Raw genomic sequence first — 19465 nt, 5'->3', positions numbered from 1 at the left:
GGGAACAGGAGATAGGCACCCTCCTGCCAACACCGTCTGTGTATCTTTTAAATGAACAAAAATGGCCGCCATTGCAGCCATCTGGTAGAGTGAACCAGATGATGGAAACTCTTTCAAAATAAATAAATCTTCAAAGAAAAAAGATTTATTTATTTATTTGAAAGTTTAACAGAGAGAGAGGGAGATTGTCCATTCACTAGTTCACCACAAAGATGGCCACAATGGCCAGGGCTGGTTTGGGTTGAAGCCAGGAGCCTGGAATTCTCTCTGGGTCTCTCACATAGGTGGCGGGGTGGGCCATCTTCTGCTGCTTTCCCAGGCACATCAGCAGGGACTAGGATCAGAAGTGGAGCTGCCGGGGACTTGAATTGGTGCTCATGTCGGATGTAGGTGTCATAGGCAGTGGTTTAACTTTCTGTATCACAACTCTGGCTCCATGAACGATTTTTAAAATGATGACATAGATGGGCTAAAATCATCTCAGAACAAAGATATTAAAGGACAGAGATTAAAGCATCCAGAGAAAAACAACTAAAGCTGGGGACAAAAAATTGTGTTAGGAAAGTTGGTGTTCCCTAAAATACAAAAGAAGGAAAAATGGCAAATAAGCAAGCAGACAAAAAGATGGTAGGTGGATTGATTTTTCAGCAGCAAATACATAAGGATAGAGACACAAAGCCCAAAGCTACAAACTTTAAATTTGAAAGCCAAGAAAAGCAGCAAAAAAGATTCCAAAGCAGAATGGAATAGGCTGACTTGGCAGGGGCCTTAACTTGGTCTCACTTATCAGAAGCCCTAGAGATGAATCAATAGCACTCAAGAAAAAATAAAATGTATTCATAGACTTATTTTGGCTTCCCCAAAAGCAGGGTCTAAGAAAAGGACTGGCATGGAGGTGGTTTATTTGGGAAATGATTCCCCAAGGTAGAAGTGACAGAAAGCTCAAAAAATGGGAAAACATCACAGAAATAAAAAACCAAATCTAAATTGCGGTACTTTTTAGTGCAATATCACACCGCTCAGAGGTAAAAATCAGACCTCCATGCATCATTATGGAGTTTTTTTTTTTTTTTAAACTGTGTAAAACAAGGCAAAAAGCCTAAGTTGCAGAAAGATATAGTTTGATACCACTGAGATAAAAAATTTAACAATTTGGAAAGTAATACTAATTAGGGATCTATTTATAGGTAATGAATGACACGCACAGATATAATGAACCCAGATTTTAGATACATTACCTGTTATGTGAGGAAACAGTTTGCAACTAGGGATGAGAACTCAGGGGAATGTAACAGTGTTTGTAATATGTTATATTTCAATCTGGGTAACAGGTATGTAGCTACTAACTACATTCTTCTCTATGATTATTTCATTAAAAACAAATGCAATGTATCAATCAAAATAAATTGTCAAGTCAGGAAAATATATAACACAAAAAATTCAACACTGAAATACATCCTGGTTAAGTTACATTTCAAAAAATAAAGCACCAATCAAGAAAACTCCATGGGAAACAAAACAATTGTACTTTGCTTTGTAATCAGCCATGTTACATAATCAAAATAACATGATCTGAGTACAGCAAATAATTTAGTAATGGTATTATATAGAACTAGATTTATGCAATGGAGAAGTTGCAAACTGGTATGCATGTTTCTCCAGCTCAGCTTTGTTTTATTTGAATTATGTGCCAACATACGAAAATGGAAAACTTTCACAACAAATTGGGATCATTGTGTGCCTTTGCATCAATGACATAGAGAGAGAACATTCCAATTCAAAACCAAACAATCTGGGGCCAGCGTTGTGGTGTAGCAGGTAAAGCCACTGCTGTAACACCAGCATCCCTTATGGGCACTGGTTCGTGTCCTGACTGCTCCACTTCCAATCCAGCTCCCAGCGAATGGCCTGGGATAAGCGGCAAAAGATGGTCCCAGTGTTTGGGCCTCTGCCACCCATGTAGGAGACCTGGATGAAGCTCCTGGTTTCTGGTCTCCAGCCTGACCTAGCGCTGGCCATTGTGGTCATCTGAAGAGTGAACGAGCAAATCTCTTTTGATCTTTCCCTTTCTCCTTCTCTCTGTAACTCTGGCCTTCAAAATAAATAAATTAATTAAAAAAAAAAAGCTGTTGTTATTTCTTTATTTCTAAAGGAAGATTTTTACACTATTTCTTAGTCTATTTTTACATTATTTCTAAGCATGCTAATTTTCCAATGATTAAGCCTCCTTTTCACACTTTTTAGGATTTGTGTATTTGAGATGCAACAATTTTATGAAAAAAAAAAAAAAGGTTAAAAGAAAAAAAAAAGCACTAAAAACCCTTCTTGAAAAGCTTACTTATAAAAAAAGCCAGCCAAGTAAGCCATGTATCAGGAAAAAATTCAACATAAAATGAACAGGAGACAAGTTGTGTAGGTATGGTTAATAAACACATACATTTCATAAACTTTAGTTGACCAACCCAAATTAGTAAAGGTAGAGAAAAGAGAGAATGTCTTCATCTCTCATGAGGGGTTGATACTATCTAAACTTAAAATATCAAGATGTTTTTAAAAACACCCTAAATTTTAATTTTTTCTTTTTACAATCCTTTTCTTATTTGTAGAACTCTCACTCAGGAAATATATCAATAATTCTTTGAATAGCACCTTTGGGATTTTTTTGTTGAATTCAAACAAAACTATATGTAATACTTTACTTAAAGCAGTAATTTTGGTACATGAGGAATCATACTACCAGTTAGGTTTAGTATGCTGGACATTATGAACTGTAAAACTTTAAAAATATGCAACACAATTCAGTTTTTATAAAAAAGTATATCTATCCAGTCTTTATTCTCATTTTCTTTCATTTTGCCTGCATCTCTCACAGAAATATATAAAATCAACATTACTGATGATTATTTACAGAGGAGTTTATTAAAATTCTTTGCATCTATTGGTGTTGTTTGATTTTTACAATGAGTAGGACTTATTTTAAAAAAAAAAAAGTGGAGAGAGTGGGCGGTTTCTTTATCAAACCACAACTTTTAAGAAATTCCTGTTGGAAATTAAACAGTATGCCTCAGATATGTAGCTCTCTGTTTATCAACTCCGTGTAGGACTAAACATTCACCAAAGGTAATGGATGACAGGTAAGTCCTCCACACCATAAAGTGGAGGTGGTAGGGAAGGGAGATTACAAATATCCCACCCTCAGATATTCTAATATCGGCTTTTATGGAATGCACACAACATACCAAACATAATTCTAAGCACACTATATATATATATCAATTCACTGCATCCTGATAATAACCTCATAAGGTACCTAATTTTCTAGGTGAGGTACAGAGAACTTAGAAATTTATCAGAGGGGAAGCTGGTTTTAAACTCAAGTCTTCCATGATCAATATTCTTAATTACTGCATCAGCAGTTCTCTCTCTCTGCTGCATTTTGGAATGACTTGGGTATCTTTAGAAAACACTGATGCTTTGCTTTGGTGTTTAATTAGTGTGCCCTGGGTAGCAGGCCATTAAAAGCTTTCCTAGATGATTCTAATGTGAAGTGAAGTGTGGAGACCACTGCACCACACTCTTCTATCTCTGGGTCTTCAGAGGCAGGGGTTATCAAGCCTGGATGAACATCAGAATCATCTGATGATTTTTTTTCTTCAAAGCTCTCACCTGACCCCAGGCCAATGGACCCGGGTTTAGGTACTTTCAAATGATGTTCAAGTGATTCTACTCTGCAGGACAAGGCTCCAGAAGCAATGCTTTAGGAAGATACCAATTGCTTCTCACTTCAACAACTGTGCCCAGACTAGTGAATGCTTTTAATTAGACATTTTTCCTTCAAATGGTGGAACAATAAATAAAGAAAAAGAACCATGGATCAGTTGCCAAATGCTAGATAGCATAGTTTTTAATTCACTTACATTCAGATCAGTAAAGAACTATTCTGAAACAGTAAAATTGTCTTCACCAGTCTCCATGATTGGATTTAGGGCTTTCTCCGATCTGACTGTGCCTATGGGTTTCCTGAACTACAGGTTTCTTTTTCCCCTTCGTGTAATGCTGTTTCCCCTGGCATTGGGCTAGGACCAGTACTGGTAAAAGGGTCTACTGGTAACTATTTACTTGAGGCACTGATGTACAGTAATCTACAGTCCATATCCCAGTTTTGAGGTTTTTTTAGAGTTATTTTTTATTTGATAGGCAGAGTTACACAAACATATACTCAATATTAGTTTCTAGTTATTCAACTCACCTTTTCTTTACAAGGAAGAATATATAGCTTTTGCAAAACTATACACAGTAAATTTCCAGTCACAGCATTATCTTCTTATTAAGAGTTGAGAATAGAAACCATCTATTCCCACATGGTTTGGACTCTAAGATCTGTATTAACATTTCTTTATCGTCATTAGCATACCTTCACTATTCTAGAAGAGTCTTCCCCAGGCAAATAAGGATTAAAATCTATCAATTCTTCAACAGAAAGCATCAACAGTTTATGCCTCAAGTCTCTTTGCCTTGCCCTTTCCTCCAATCTTAAACTGTTTTATCAAGATTGATATCCAGTCCTACTCAAGCCAAATCCTACTAACCCCTTCAAACTCTGCCACCTGAAAGACCAGCTTTCAACCTTACTTCAATTTTTCAATAAAATCTGACTCTGCCTTTTAAGAGACTACCAAAGCTCTGAGGTGTTGTTCTCCCTTACACCAATAAGCAATAAACTGAGCTTTGTTTTATTCACATATTGGGGGAGTTCATATTGGACAGGGTAGTACCTCTGTGGGCATAATGAAAGGCAGATGGTTGTCCTCAAAAATGTCTAGAAACACTGTAAAAATGAGCTCAGGTAAACTATACACCAGGCAAAAAATGTCTATTAATAAAAAGGAAATGGGCTTGTCATGAGCACAACAAGCAGTTTCCCTGCAAAATTCTACAGGGGGGCCTGTGAGTTTTAAATTTTTTTGAATTCCAGTTTTTGTATTCCATTATTACAGCTTTGTTCAAATATGATTCTGAGTCAAGAAAAACAGTATCTCAAATATCATTCTGGAACAGGCTGCCAACGTGACTGCAAAAGAAACAACCAGCCTTTTGATGGCTCTAATTTGATCCAGATCCATCACCAACTTCACTCGGTTTGAGGAACCCTTATTTCTACAGGGTCTAATCACGGTCTAAGGATTTTCCACCCAAATAAAGCAGACAAAGTTGTGGGGTGGGAAGGAGTGAGGGAAGCAACAAGTGCTTTTCAAGGTTCACTCTTCACTCAGAGAAATTGATCTCGGCCGTATCCCGACCCTCCACACTCGCTATCTGCCTCTGTATGTAGCTTCAAAGAGGGAGGAGCTAGCAGAAATAAACAGGATTCCTCGGAACCCGCCCTCCCTGCCGACTGAGTACTGGCTCGCAGAGATGGACGTGTTATGGGGCCCATGGCTCCGCGGTGGCCCTGCTTCTGCCGGCTCCGGGATCCGTACCTGACCTGCGATGGACCTACGGAAGCCACACGCCATGTCCGTCCTGGTAAGCGCCTCCACAACCTCAGCTCCCGGCCCTCTTCACGCCCTCCCGTACAGGCCCCTCCTCCGCGCGCCGGAAGCACGCCCCGGGGGGCGCTGCCGACCAATCAGGAAGGCTCGTGGCCAGCCACTGACCTCTGCCCTCGCTGCCGCGAGGGCGCGCGGGAAATCCCGAGTGCATCACGATTCCGCTGGGCCGTTGTGACTATGGCCACCTCCTCGGTGTCCAAGGTACGTGGCGGGCGGGAGCTCACTGGGGCTCCGCCGCCGCCTCATTTCTTCTTGAAGAAGGCAAGAAGTGGAGGTCACGTAGGGCCCGACCCCCTGGCCGGCTCAAGGGGTGGAAGTGGTGGAGTCGTCTTTGCAGCATATTAAATTGAGGCCAGCTTTGGTTGTGGGGCGAGGAGCAGGATCTGCCTTGTGGTGCGGCTTAGGAGGATTTTTAAGTTCTTTGTGCAGGTCACATGCTGTGAGCATTGGCCTAGTGTCGCTTACTTTTGTTCTTTTTATATTCACTGTGCATCAGGCACTCCGTTAGATGCTGAGCTAAGGTGGTAAGCAAAATACACAACGTTTCTGCACTCAAAGATATTAAGCATAGATAAACTGAAGGTCACAATTGAGTTGTGTTAGCAAGGTAAACAGTTCTGAATGAGAGAAGAGCTGAAAGAACTTAATAATATAGATTGCTAGGTCATTGATGACTTTTGGGAGAAAGTGACATTTTGAGACCTGAAAAATGATTAGAAGTTAGGCAAAGGATAGGAAGCAAGGCTAAAGAAAAAGAGAATAGCATATTTTGGGGCCCAGAGGACAAAAGGAATATACCTTGTAAGTGTGATAGATCCTTTGTTACAGAAAGCCCTATTGGACAGTGCCAAAAGGACGGTCTTCAGTTCTATTGTAAGTGCAACAGGAAGCCCCTAAAGCTGAAAATACAAGTGAAGAACCTGGAAGACATTTCTTTCAAAATGATAATGTGGAAAGTAGTGCTTTCCAAGACTACATCTTATGGAGGAAGTGTAGGCCGTAGGATTTAAGGTTTTAGAGGATTGAGTATTTAGGCTAGGTGCAAATGCTAGAATAGATTTAACTATACTGGTGTTTTTATTAGGAGTGGTACTGTTTCTGTTCTATCTTTGGTCATCTTGGTTTTGAGTGGTCTGTCACCTAATCCTGTTTGTTGCATAGCAACCGTATTTTTTAATATCTTGCAGAATGTGAAGTGTCTTTTTTTTTTTCTTCCTGGAAAGCATGGTTGGATAATTATGAAGGAAACCTTATATAATGCAGCAATTCAAGACTATTTCAGGAATTTAGGGAACTTTTCACTTCTTGTTCTTGCCCTAGCCAAACATTTTTACCTCTCTTTTCTTATGATATTCACTATCCTAAAAATTAGAGAAAAAAATTTAAATAAAATCTTGTCTTTACTTTGAAGGTACTCACAGTCTACTTGGAGAGGCAGACCCATAAATAACTATGATACACAATAAAAGTAATTTAAAACAAAGCAAAATAAATATGTTCAGGTACTCTGAGATCCCAGGGGAGGAGCATTTCTGACTAGAGAATTAGTAAAAGTTTATGAGAGGAGTTAAGTTTTGAGCCAAACTCTTGGATAAAGGAATGAGAGTTTATCTGATAAAGAAAGATATGTAGGGAGAAACAGCCAAACTTACGTATTTCCTGTCAAGGTCCCAAATATGTAGAGTTCAGTTAAATATTTGAAAGACAGAGAAATAGAAATCTCCCATCCCCTGGTTCATTCCCCAGGTGACCACAACAGGTGGGGCTGGGCCAAGCAGAAGCACTGACCTGGGAACTCAGTGCAGATCTCCCATATGGGTGGCCAGAACCCAACTACTTAAACCTTCATCTTCTGTCTCTCAGGATGTGCATTATCAGAAAACTAGAACCAGAAGCAAAGCCAGAACTCAAATTCAGGCACTCTGATATGGACTGTGGGTGTCCCAAGTAGCGTCTTAAGTGCTCTGCCAAACACCTGTCCTTTTCATTTTGTGTGTAGTGTTAGTTTCTTTCTCTTCTAAGTTAATAAAATTGGGGCCTTTCTGGGTTTAAATTTCATTTGTTTTTCTCTATCTACTCTTAGTTCTCAAAGAGCAAATCATTGAAAATGAATCTTGATGTGAATGGAAGGGGAGAGGGAGCGGGAAAGGGGAGGGTTGCAGGTGGGAGGGAAGTTATGGGCGGGGGGAAGCCACTGTAATCCATAAGCTGTACTTTGGAAATTTATATTCATTAAATAAAAGTTAAAAAAAAAAAAGAGCAAATCAAAGATGGGCCTTCCATGGGAGAGAAAGGAAAGAAATGGATTGTCCCCTTGTTTAAGAATTTTCTTTCTGAGTTGGGCATTTGGTACAGTGGTAAAGACACCACTTGAGCTTGAGTTTTGGGCTCCTGGCTTCAGTCTTAGTTGTTGCAGGTGTTTGGAGAGTGAACCAGCAGATGGGAGATCTCTCTTTGTTTGTCTCTGTCTTTCAAATAAATAAAATTTATTTATATAAAAGAGATTTCTTTCTAGAATTCAGAGAAAAGTGATAGGATTACTTATGACATGAAAGAAATATTTCCTTCATCCCCTTTAAAAAGTCATGTATACATAAAGTACTTGGTTAATCAGATTTCTCTGCTTTTCAGCTACTTTGACCTTATGCTTTTTTTTCTTTCTTTTTTTATAGGGTTGCTTTGTGTTTAAGCCAAACTTAAAGAAGAGAAAGATTTCTGTGCCAATAGGTAAGTGTTTTAATAACAGATTTGTTGGGTTTTTATCTCCCATGTCTCCTTCAAAAGCTGGAAAGTTCATATCCTAAATATATGTCACTATTTAGAGATTGCCTTTTTGCCTATTTAAGTCATTTGCCCCCCCCCCCCCCCTTTTTAAGATTTATTTATTTATTTGGAAGGCAGAGTTACAGAGAGGCAAAGAGAGAGAAAGAGGTCTTCCATCTACTGGTTCACTTCCCAGAAGGTCACAACAGCCGGAGTTGCACCAATCCGAAGCCAGGAGCTTCTTCCAGGTCTCCCACGCAGGTACAGGGAGCAATCTTCTACTGCTTTCCCAGGCCATAGCAGAGAGCTGGATCAGAAGTAGAGTACCTGGAACATGAACTGGTTCCTATATAGGATGTGTCACTGCATTTGCCCATTTCTTAACTAGATTGTTTTGTTGTTGTAGAGTTTTCTGATGTCTTTATATATTCTGGTTATTAATCTTTTATCAGTTGTAAAGTTTGCAAATAATTTCTCCCATTCTGTCGGTTGCCTCTTCACTTCCCTGAGTGTTTCTTTCGCAGTACAGAAGCTTCTCAATTTGATGTAATCCAATTTGTGAGTTTTGGCTTTAATTGCTTGTGCCTCTAGGATCTTTTCCAAGAACTCTGTCTGTCAAGGTCTTGCAGGGTTTCTCCAATGTTCTCTAATAATTTGATGGTGTCAGTTCATAGATTTAGGTCTTTAATCCATTTTGAGTGGATTTTTGTGTAAGGCGTAAGGTAGGGGTCCTGCTTCATACTTCTGCATGTGTAGATCCAGTTTTACCAGCACCATTTATTGAAGAGACTACCCTTTCTCCAGGGATTGATTTTAGCTACCTTGTCAAAGATAACTTGGTTGTAGATGCATGAATTGATTTCTGGCATTTCGATTCTGTTCCATTGGTGTATCCATCTGTTTTTGACCAATACCAGGCTGTTTTGATGATAATTGCCCTGCAGTATGTCTTGAAATCTGGTATTGTGATGCCTCTAGCTTTGTTTCTGTTGTATAAGATTGCTTTAGCTGTTCAGGGTCTCCTGTGTCTTCATATGAATTTCAGCATTATTTTTTCTGTATCTGAGAGGGATGTCCTTTGTATTTATGATTGGTATTGCATTGAATCTGTAAATTGCTTTTGGAAGTATGGACATTTTGATGATATTGATTCTTCCGATCCATGAACATGGCAGATTTTTTGCATTTTTTTGTATCTTCTTCTATTTCTTTCTTTAATGTTTTGTAATTCTCTTCATAGAGATCTTTGACATCTTGGTTCAATTGATTCCAAGGTATTTGGTTTTTTTTTTTTTTGTAGCTATTGTGAATTGAATTGATCTTAGAAGTTCTTTCTCAGCTGTGGCATTGTCTGTGTATACAAAGGTTATTGATTTTTGTGTATTGATTGTATATCCTGCTACTTTACTTTAGTGGAGTCTGTTGGATCCCCTATATAAAGAATCATGTCATTTGCAAATATGGATAGTCATGACTTCCTCCTTCCCAATTTGTATCCCTTTGATTTATTTTTCTTGTCTAATGGCTCTGGCTAAAACTTTCAGGACTGTATTGAATAGCAGTAATGAGAGTGGGCATCCTATCTGGTTCTGGATCCCAGTGGGAATGCTTCCACTTTTCCCCATTCAATAGGACGCTGGCTGTGGGTTTGTCATAGATTGCCTTGATTGTGGTGAGGAATGTTCCTTCTATACCCAATTTGCTTAGAGTTTTCATCATGAAAGGGTGCTGTATTTTATCAAAAGCTTTTTTGCATCTATTGCGATAATCACATGATTTTTTGTTCTTCAGTTTGTTAATGTGATGTATCACATTGATTGATTTCAAATGTTGGACCATCCCTACATACCAGGGATAAATCCCATCTGGTCCATGAGAATGACCTCTCTGATGTGTTGTTGGATTCAACTGGCTAGAATTGTTGAGGATTTTTGCATCTGTGTTCATCAGGAACTTAGATAGTGTCTTGGTTGTGATACTGCATATAGTTCTATCATTGATACAATTTACTAGTCTTACTCAGATTTCAACTTGGAGAACTTTTAAAAATACTGGGTCCCAGATCCCATCCCACTTAAATTATTTTTATGTGATTGATTTATGAACAACTTTCTTTAGCATTGAAGATTGCTAAAACTTATTGGGAAATACTTCAGAGAAAAATTAAGACTTGTTCCCCTATTATCCATGAGGAGACATAGCATGCAAGATATATCATTGGCAATGCAATTATAACTGTCGCTCCCCCTCTTCGCGGAGGAACGACACAGGACCCTGCGCTGTTCTTTTGTCTGCTCGGCCCTCCCCGGGTTTGCTGCTGGTTCTTCCCAGGTTGGCTACCGACCCTTCCACCTCCGTGGAAGGGCGGTTCCCCCTGCCACTTTCCCCACTTCCGCAGGGGGGGAGCGGCACACCGCCGGCCGGCTCTCTCGGGGGCTGCTCAGATGTTCCTCAGGTGTTCCCGGTGCATCTTGTCTCTCTCCTCCTTTATAGTCCTCTTCCACCAATCCCAACTCTGCTACCCACACGCCGAGTACGCTGCTCTCCTGCAATCAGGAGTAGGATCAGCTCCTGCAGGTCATCACTCAAGTTGGCGAGAGGCAGCTGCGTAGAAGTTGTTACTCCCTTCTCAGCGCCATATTGTGGGAAAGCAGATGCATAGAATAAGTCTTAATTCCAGTAACAGTCTAGTCCGAGTTGCTCCCCACAATAATTAATAAAAATACCAACTTTTTTGCATATTTACTACCTGTAAGACTGTTGTAAGCATTAATTTGTTAATTTGTTTAATCCCTACAAACTATGAGGCATGGATTATTATCTCCATTTAAATGTATGGGAAAGAACAGAAAGCGCTTTCTCAGTGTTATAATGTTGATGAATTATAGAGCCAGGATTTGATTTGTCTGATTCCAGAGCCCATAGTCTAACCAACCTTTTGTTAATACTGCCTTTCTTAATAGGACGCAGATTTTTGCTGAGAACATTGTTTACAATTTATTTATTTGAAGGATAAAGTTGCAGAGAGAAAAGGAGAGACAGAGACATCTTCTATCTGCTGGTTCACTACCCAAGTGACCAGAATGGCTGGGTCAGGCCAAAACCAGGAGCCAGGAACTCCAGCCAGGTTTCCCACATGGATAACAGATAATTGGAAGTAGAGCAGCCAAGACTTGAGCTAGGGCTCATATGGGATGCCAGCACTGCAGGTGGTAGCTTAATCTGCTATGTCAGGTCACCAGCCCCACTGAGAACTTTTTGTATTGATTTTCAGCTATAATTTATTGATTTGTTTACACGTTTTAGTGTTAGTACACCTAATGTGTATAATTTGAATTTTAGAGGTTCATTAAATTTTGTTTTTCATTTTCTCATCTAAGCCCAGTAGATATTGTCCTAATTAATGAAAATATTAGCAGAATTGACCCTGATTACAACTCAGCTGGAATAGGAATGAATAAAACATACCCACATTTTAGCACTTATCTTCCTGGCATCAATTCTTCAAACAGATTGCCTGAAGAAGTAGGAAGATGCTCTGTATTTTGCCCACCATCTGTTTCATCACTTAAAGAGACTTAGGGCATATGACTAGGATAGGACTGGTAACTCTTCCTTTCCTTGGTGTTCTGTGATGACTGCTCATCCAAAAAAAAAAGTGAGCAGGAATTGGGGAGAGACTCCGCAGCACCAGCACTGTGCGGGCGACCACACTGATTAAAGCACTGTGATGGGAGACAAGGCAGGTGAAGCCTGACAGTGGTGAGGGCTCACATTGTGCAGCTCCTCTCAGTGCTGATGTAGTTTTACCAGCTTCATCTGTAAAGCAGAGAGGTCATGGGAAGGAGATTAAAGGATCCTGCTGCTGCTGTTTGCCAATTTCTATATGGATTTTGTGTGATGTATTTTGATGAAGCATTGCCCAAACATAACAAATTTATATCCTTTCCTGCCACTTCAGTATTTTACCGATTTTCAGTATAAAATGACTTTTTTGTTTGCTTTTAAGCTAATTATTCTCTTTTGTCTCTTAGTCATACAATATTTCCTTGCTTTTTTGTGTCCATTATAACATTATAACTTGTTTTACCACGTGATGACTTCAGTATAATCTAAAAAAAAAATTTTTTTTAAGATTTATTTTATTTTATTTGAAAAGCCAGGAGCCAGGAATTTTGTCCAGGTCTCCCACGTGGGTGCACAGGCCCAAAGACTTGGGCTATCTTCTGCTGCTTTTCCCAGGCTATAACAGAGCTGGATGGGAAGTGGAACAGCCAGGACACAAACCAGTACCCTTATGGGATGCCGACACTGCAGGTGGTGTCTTTATGCACTACACCACAGCGCTGGCCCCCTAAAAATTTTTCTAAAGTTAAAAATCAATGATTGTTAAACCCTTGTAGTCAACCATGATTAAAAGCAAAGTTCCTTAACATAAGAGAGAATTTCTGTTCCAAACCATCAGTTAATATTAAACCTTGGTGGTAGAATACTCGGAACTGAAATATAGTACTGTGAAAGCTCTAGCTGTTATAATAAAATATCTGGCACTTAAAAAAGACTATAGAAGCTGGCATTGTGATGCAGAAGGTTCAGCCACTGCTGCCTGTGATGCCAGCATTCCCTATCTGAGTGCCAGTTTGAGTCCTTGCTGCTCTGCTTGTGATCCAGCTCCTGACTAATGGGCCTGGGAAGAGACAGAAGACTGCCCAAGTGCTTGGGTCTTCTTCCACCCATGTGGGAGGCCCAGATGGACTTCCAGGCTCCTGGTTTCAGAGTGGTCCAGTCCTGGCTGTTGAGGCTAGTTGGGGAGAGTACCAGTGGATGGAAGTTCTCTCTCTGCCTCTCTTCTCTTAATCATTAAAAAATATTTTATCTCTTAACTCAATCTACAAATTTGATTTTACCTCATCAAAATATCAGTGTAATTATTTTTGAAAAAGTGACAGAATTGATATAAAATTAATTTGAAAAAATTAACTGAAAAAATTAATTTGAACGAGTGGCCTAAATTTTTTCACAAGAGTATCAAAGTTTGGTGACAGTAGGAAGAAGAGCTGGATATATTTGATATTAAAATGATTAAAATGTACCATATACCAAGCTACAATAGTTAAAACAGTTCAGAAGTGATATGGGAATAGAGTTGGGTTCAGTACAAGAAAATAGGAAGTTCAAAAATAATTCAAAGTATATATAAATATTTAGATTAAAACACATCTCTAATCAATGGGAGAAAGGATAGTTATTCAATAAATAGGTGTTTTTCAAACTGAAAGTTAAGACTCATGTGTGAGTTCTGAAATCATGTTAGTGTACAATGATAAAAGTAAAAATAAAAACACTTGCAATTATATGATGAGGGTAAACATTTTGTGGGCATTTTGTTTTTGTTTGTTATGTGTATATATGGTAGATTATGATGTAGGATGTATTCCTTTATATAGATCATGGTTTAAAAAGCTTGAAAATCACTGTATTAGTGGAGGATGGCCCAAGTGCTTGGGCCCTGCACCCGCATGGGAGACCAGGAGGAAGCACCTGGCTCCTGGCTTCGGATCGGCGTGGTGCGCCCACTGTAGCAACCATCTGGGGGGTGAACCAACGGAAGGAAGACCTTTCTCTCTGTCTCTCTCACTGTCTAACTCTGCCTGTCAAAAAAAAAAAAAAAAAAAAAAAGAAGAAGAAGAAAAAGAAAATCACTGCATTAATTGGTATTTTGATAAATGGCTAGCATTTAGAGAATACATTCAAATAGGATACAAACTTGGACTAAGCTATGTCACTGGAACAAAAAAATAAGAATATTAATAGTATGAATCATTAACACAGGAGAGGTCAGAAGATGTAGGAAGCAAAGTACACAAGGTTTTAGAATAGGAGCAAATAATGAAAACACATTAATATTAAATGTATAGATCTCAAACCAAAAACTATTAAACTGTTATAAAGTCAAAAGTAATTGACAGAAATGCAGTCTTAAAAATTAAAGGAATTTTGGGGGCTGGCGCCACCATCCCATATAGGCTCTGGTTCTAGTCCCAGCTCCCCCTCCTCCAATCCAGCTCTCTGCTGTGGCCTGGAAAAGCAGCAGAAGATGGCCCAAGTTCTTTGGCCCCTTCACCCTTGTGGGAGACCGGTAAGAAGCTCCTGACTCCTGGCTTCGGATCGGCACAGCTCTGGCCGTTGTGGCCATTGGCAGAGTGAACCAACGGACGAAGGACCTTTCTCTCTGTCTCTCCCTCTCACTGTCTGTAACTCTACCTCTCAAATAAATAAATAAAATCTTTAAATAAAGGCATTTTAATTGTAAAGATACAATTAATATGGTAAAATATATGATACTTAAAATTAAATGAAAAATATTGAATATTCTCAGATAAACAAATTATATATGTATGTTTGGTGCATATAAAAAATTCAACCCCTATCACTTACTTTGTGACTTTGCACATGGTTTCTAATTTTAACTATATGAAAAAACTAACTTCTTTCTGTGTTTTAGAGGACTATTTTAGTGCAAGGAACAATGAGTCTGAGGACAGTAAGCTTCGATTTGAAACTTACCAGCTGATGTGGCAACAGATGAAGTCTGAGACTGAGGTGAATATTTTTTTGTTAACATTTCTCTAATACTGTAAATCTCATATTTGTTGCTTCTCATCTTTTCACCAGTTTGTGAGAACATTGATGAAATATAGGAAATTTGACCAAGTATGGTCTGTCTATTCTAAAAATCCTTTTATTCTAAAGGTTAAGAATAGCATCAGATACTGGAACATATGTTTAAGATAGCTGCTGGGGTCAGTGCTGTGGTGCAGTGGGTTAAGGCCCCAGCCTGCAGTCCCGGCATTCCATAGGGGCGCTGGTTCATGTCCTGTCTGCACTTCTTCCGATCCATCTCTCTGTTATGGCCTGGGAAAGCAGTAGAAGATGGCTCAACTCCCTGGGCCCCTGTACCATGTGGGAGACCTGTACCATGTGGGAGACCCAGAAGAAGCCCCTGGCTGCTTTCTTTGGATCAGCTCAGCTCTGGTCATTGTGGTCATTTGGGGAGTGAACAAGCGGAATGAAAGACCTCTTTCTCTGGCTCTACCTCTCTCTCTAACTCTGTCTTTCAAATAAATAAGTCTTAAAAAAAAAAAAAAAAAGATAGCTGCTAAGGCAAGGAGCTTCAAATACTGCATTCTTAAATTATCCATTCAGTTTATAAGTTTAAATCAAGCCCTTATGGCACCATTGACCCAAATCCTATACTCCTTCCTTATAACCAGATACCATGTTCTCTATATTCCAGCTCTGAACAGTTTCTCCAGTACAGCAAAATGGTTCCTCTGGTGCCAGCATCTTGAACATATGACTTGTTTTGTTGGACCAGTGCCGTGTCATAGATTTTGGTTTTGAAGTTTTAGGGAGACAAGGTGCTCTCCAGTATATTGCTGCTTCTTGCAATCTTTATCACTTTATACCTAGTGGCTTTGTTCTGTTGCCAGAAATAAATAGCTTCTATGAAAAGGATAAAAAAAGTTTATTCAGGGCAGAATATGAGTGACATAGGCCCCAGAAACACAAGTCCAGTGATTTCTAATGAGTTTTGGAAAGTGGTCAGATTCTAGTCAGAATTTATTTATTACATGACAGTAATTTTTCATTTATCATTACACAGTGAAAATACATTGGTCTGGCCTATAAAAATGTGAATTTCTGACAGGTTGGAGTTTACTGTCTTTAGGATAGGTTTGATTAAAAACATTTTCAGAGGCAGAGTACGCTGAAAAGAAGACTACTGATTACTTTTAAGAAGGACATTCCTGGGAATAGATAAAGGAAAATATGGATAAAGAACAAAGGGTTGCACAAGGTTCCTCCAGATGGCTAAGGCAAAACTCATCCTATATGCACGTCACCTAAGTCAGATTGACCTGGTGGACAAGGTAAATAGCTTTATGCAAACACTTCTTAGACAGTTCTCAGTAGATCTTTCTCTTGGATGCTTTGCAGACTTGTTAAGGGCATTTTGTTCTCAGCTCAGTATGTGTACCATGTGATGGTGGTTTCCAGTTTAAGCCCTCTTCGATTCCTAACCTGGGTTGTCATATATCCCACAGCTGGTGTCCCTGATGCCAAATCCTTCAGATCTGCCATTAGCCCTTAAGGTACCATTACCCAAATTTGAAAAGTCCTCCTTCGGGCAAATGCAGCCCTGTGCCAGGTTCCAGGGGTTTTCCATTCGGCTCCTCTGCCTGGACAGCCTCCCTTACTGTCTCTGATCTGGCTTTCTTTTCTTTTTTTTTTTTTTTTTTTCTTCTTCTTCTTCTTCTTTTTTTAAGATTTATTTATTTATTTGAAAGGCACAGTTACAGTGAGAGGAATCTTCTGTCTGCTGGTTCAGTCCCCAGGTGGCCGCAACAGCCAGGGTTAGCTCAGGCTGAAGCAGGAGCCAAAGAGCTTCATCCAGGTCTCCCACATTGGTGACAGGGATCCAAGCTGGATTGGAAGTAGAGCATCCAGGACGTGAACTGGCACCCTTGTAGGATGCTGGCATTATAGACAGGTCTTTACCCATAACGTCAAATACCCATAACGTCAAAGCGCTGACCTCTCTGATCCTGTTTTCACAGAACTACCAGATTAACCCTTCTTAACCTTGATTTGACCATGTCTCACTTTCACATCCCTTCAGTAGCTCTCATTATAGCATAAAATCCAATCTCTTTAACTCTTAGTTTAGTCATTTGCTTATTTGTCCAGCCTTATTTCCTACCACTTCTCATGTTTTTTATGCTTAGCTGTATGTGTGGTTCACCAGATATTTGGTGCTTTCTCCCTGTCTTGCCTTCCTTACTCATTCCTTCTAATTTCCCCTTACCTCATGTCACCTCCTCCATCACCTACAAGTTAGGTGGTCCTACTCTTGGCTTCTGTATTATCAGCTATTTTAATTATCCATTCGTACCTAATTTCTTCCCTTTGAGGAGTAGAAACTATCATTCATAAATGGCTAGTAAATTTTAAATGAATAAATGAGAGGGATTTTAAAATGGAGACTCCAAAGCACTAATTACTGAGGTGTAAGGAAAAGTCTTTTATTTCATCTATTTTTTAATTATTTAATATGTAATCTTTGGAATTGGATCCATGACACTTCTTTCCAAAACTAGGAGAGAGATCAAAATAGGCAGCCTGAAAATATAGTCCTTTAGCATATTTCCAGATGGCTCTTCAGAGGCACTGCAGACACAATAGTGGCTCTGAAAAGCTGTGCTCTTGTAAAAAGACATTTGCATATTTCCACATGATTTAACTGTGGATACCAGCAGAGACTTTTCTGTCTGATATCTCCCGGTGTCTATCACAAATCATTCACAGAAAGAAGGCACTGGGGGTCATACTCTGGTTGAGACAGAAATTATTATAGTTGGAAGCCTTCTGATAACCAGGACACTATCTGCATAATAAGACAACCTGTATGTTTGGTGATTTTTCTCCCCTTACCTTTCATAATTTGCCTGGCTACTCCCTCCCCTGCCCCTTATCCTCAAGTCCCTATTTCTTTCTGTAGCTAAAAATGATCTTTAAAATTAGACTGTCTAGGCCGGCGCCGCAGCTCACTAGGCTAATCCTCCGCCTAGCGGCGCCGGCACACCGGGTTCTAGTCCCGGTCGGGGCGCCGGATTCTGTCCCGGTTGCCCCTCTTCCAGGCCAGCTCTCTGCTGTGGCCAGGGAGTGCAGTGGAGGATGGCCCAAGTGCTTGGGCCCTGCACCCCATGGGAGACCAGGAGAAGAACCTGGCTCCTGCCATCGGCAGTACGGTGCGCCAGCCGCAGCGTGCCGGCCGCGGCGGCCATTGGAGGGTGAACCAACGGCAAAAGGACGACTTTTCTCTCTGTCTCTCTCTCTCTCACTGTCCACTCTGCCTGTCAAAAAAAAAAAAAAAAAAATTAAACTGTCTAGCTCTTTTTCATACTTTGTATATGGCTCACATGTTTCAGTATTTAAAAATATTACTAATGTTTTTTTCCACCTGTTCAGATGTATGTGTGTGTGTATATATATGTATAAGTATTTGTGTGTATATATGTTGCTAGTTTATTTCATAGAATAAAATTACTGAACAACAGAGAAAAAGAGAAGTTTTAATATTTTTCTACTATAGGAAAGATATGTCAGCTTACTACTACTACTAATTTTAATTCATCAAGTTTTGTGTTTTCTTTATAGCGGCTACAAGAGGAATTAAATAAAAACCTGTTTGACAATCTAATTGAATTTCTGCAAAAATCTCATTCTGGATTCCAGAAGAATTCAAGGAACTGGGGCTTTCAGATAAAACTCAGAGAAATTCCAACTGCTGCTCTTGTGCTTGGTATGTGTGTAGATGTGTTTATTCACGGGTAAATATGTCTATATACTTTACTTTTTAAAAAAAAGATTTATTTATTGACTTTAAAGGCAGAGTTACAGAGAGGCAGAGAGAGAGAGAGAGACAGAGAGAGAGAGGTCTTCCATCTGCTGGTTCACTCCCTAGATTGCTGCAACGGCCAGAGCTGGGCCACTCTGAAGCCAGGAGCCAAGAGTTTCTTCCAGGTTTCCCATGTGAGTGCAGTGACCCAAGGACTTGGGCCATCTTCCACTGCTTTCCCAGGCCATCACAGAGAGTGGGATGGAAAGTGGAGCTGGTGGGACTTGAACCAGCGCCCGTATGAGATGCCAGCACTACAGGTGGTGGCTTTACTTGTACCTCAACGCCGGCCCATGCTTTACTTTTTTTGATAATTGTATTGTTGAGAATAGTGGGAAATAATTTGTCTTGATTGACTTGCTTTGTCTCTTATTTCCAGAATTAAATGAACTATAATTTGCTTTGCATACATTCAAAACCAATAACATTCCTTATATTGATCATATCATATGTAAATTAAGAAAAATTGATCCAGCTAGTTCTTTATTCAGTTTTTGATCAGAAAGGAAACTCTTTACTCTTTCTGTCTTAGATATAGTGTGAAAATATATGCATTTGGTAAAAAAGAAACCACTGGTATGTTGGTAGATTTGATTTTTATACTTTTTTTAAGATTTATTTTATTGAGGCTGGCATGGTGGCATAGCCGGTAAGCCGCTGCCTGCAGTTTAGATGTTTGGAACTCAAA

General features: G+C 39.5%; 2 protein-coding genes across 17 annotated transcripts in view; one reads left to right on the top strand and one right to left on the bottom strand.

Annotated features, from left to right (window-relative positions):
• Positions 1-5618, bottom strand: part of RARS2 (arginyl-tRNA synthetase 2, mitochondrial) — an 88985-nt gene extending 83367 nt beyond the window's left edge. For all 3 annotated transcript variants that reach the window (XM_070073798.1, XM_070073799.1, XM_070073801.1), the window contains exon 1: positions 5481-5618. In XM_070073798.1, coding sequence (XP_069929899.1) covers positions 5481-5516 — 36 coding nt within the window. In that variant the 5' untranslated portion in view covers positions 5517-5618. The remainder of the gene's footprint in view (positions 1-5480) is intronic.
• Positions 4966-19465, top strand: part of ORC3 (origin recognition complex subunit 3) — a 91995-nt gene continuing 77495 nt past the window's right edge. For 5 of the 14 annotated variants that reach the window (XM_051854484.2, XM_070073792.1, XM_051854485.2 and 2 more), the window contains exons 1-4: positions 5612-5753; positions 8225-8279; positions 14821-14918; positions 18537-18681. In XM_051854484.2, the coding sequence (XP_051710444.2) occupies positions 5730-5753; positions 8225-8279; positions 14821-14918; positions 18537-18681 (322 nt within the window). In that variant the 5' untranslated portion in view covers positions 5612-5729. Of the gene's footprint in view, positions 5527-5611; positions 5754-8224; positions 8280-8449; positions 8577-14820; positions 14919-18536; positions 18682-19465 lie in introns of those variants that run through there. The other 9 variants (XM_008263194.4, XM_070073793.1, XM_002714568.5 and 6 more) reach the window with 4 other exon arrangements.

This window comes from Oryctolagus cuniculus, chromosome 5 (genome assembly GCF_964237555.1).
Source record: "Oryctolagus cuniculus chromosome 5, mOryCun1.1, whole genome shotgun sequence".
NCBI lineage: Eukaryota > Metazoa > Chordata > Mammalia > Lagomorpha > Leporidae > Oryctolagus > Oryctolagus cuniculus.
Note: the sequence above shows the minus strand (reverse complement) of the source record. Positions and strands in the feature narration are given on the sequence as shown.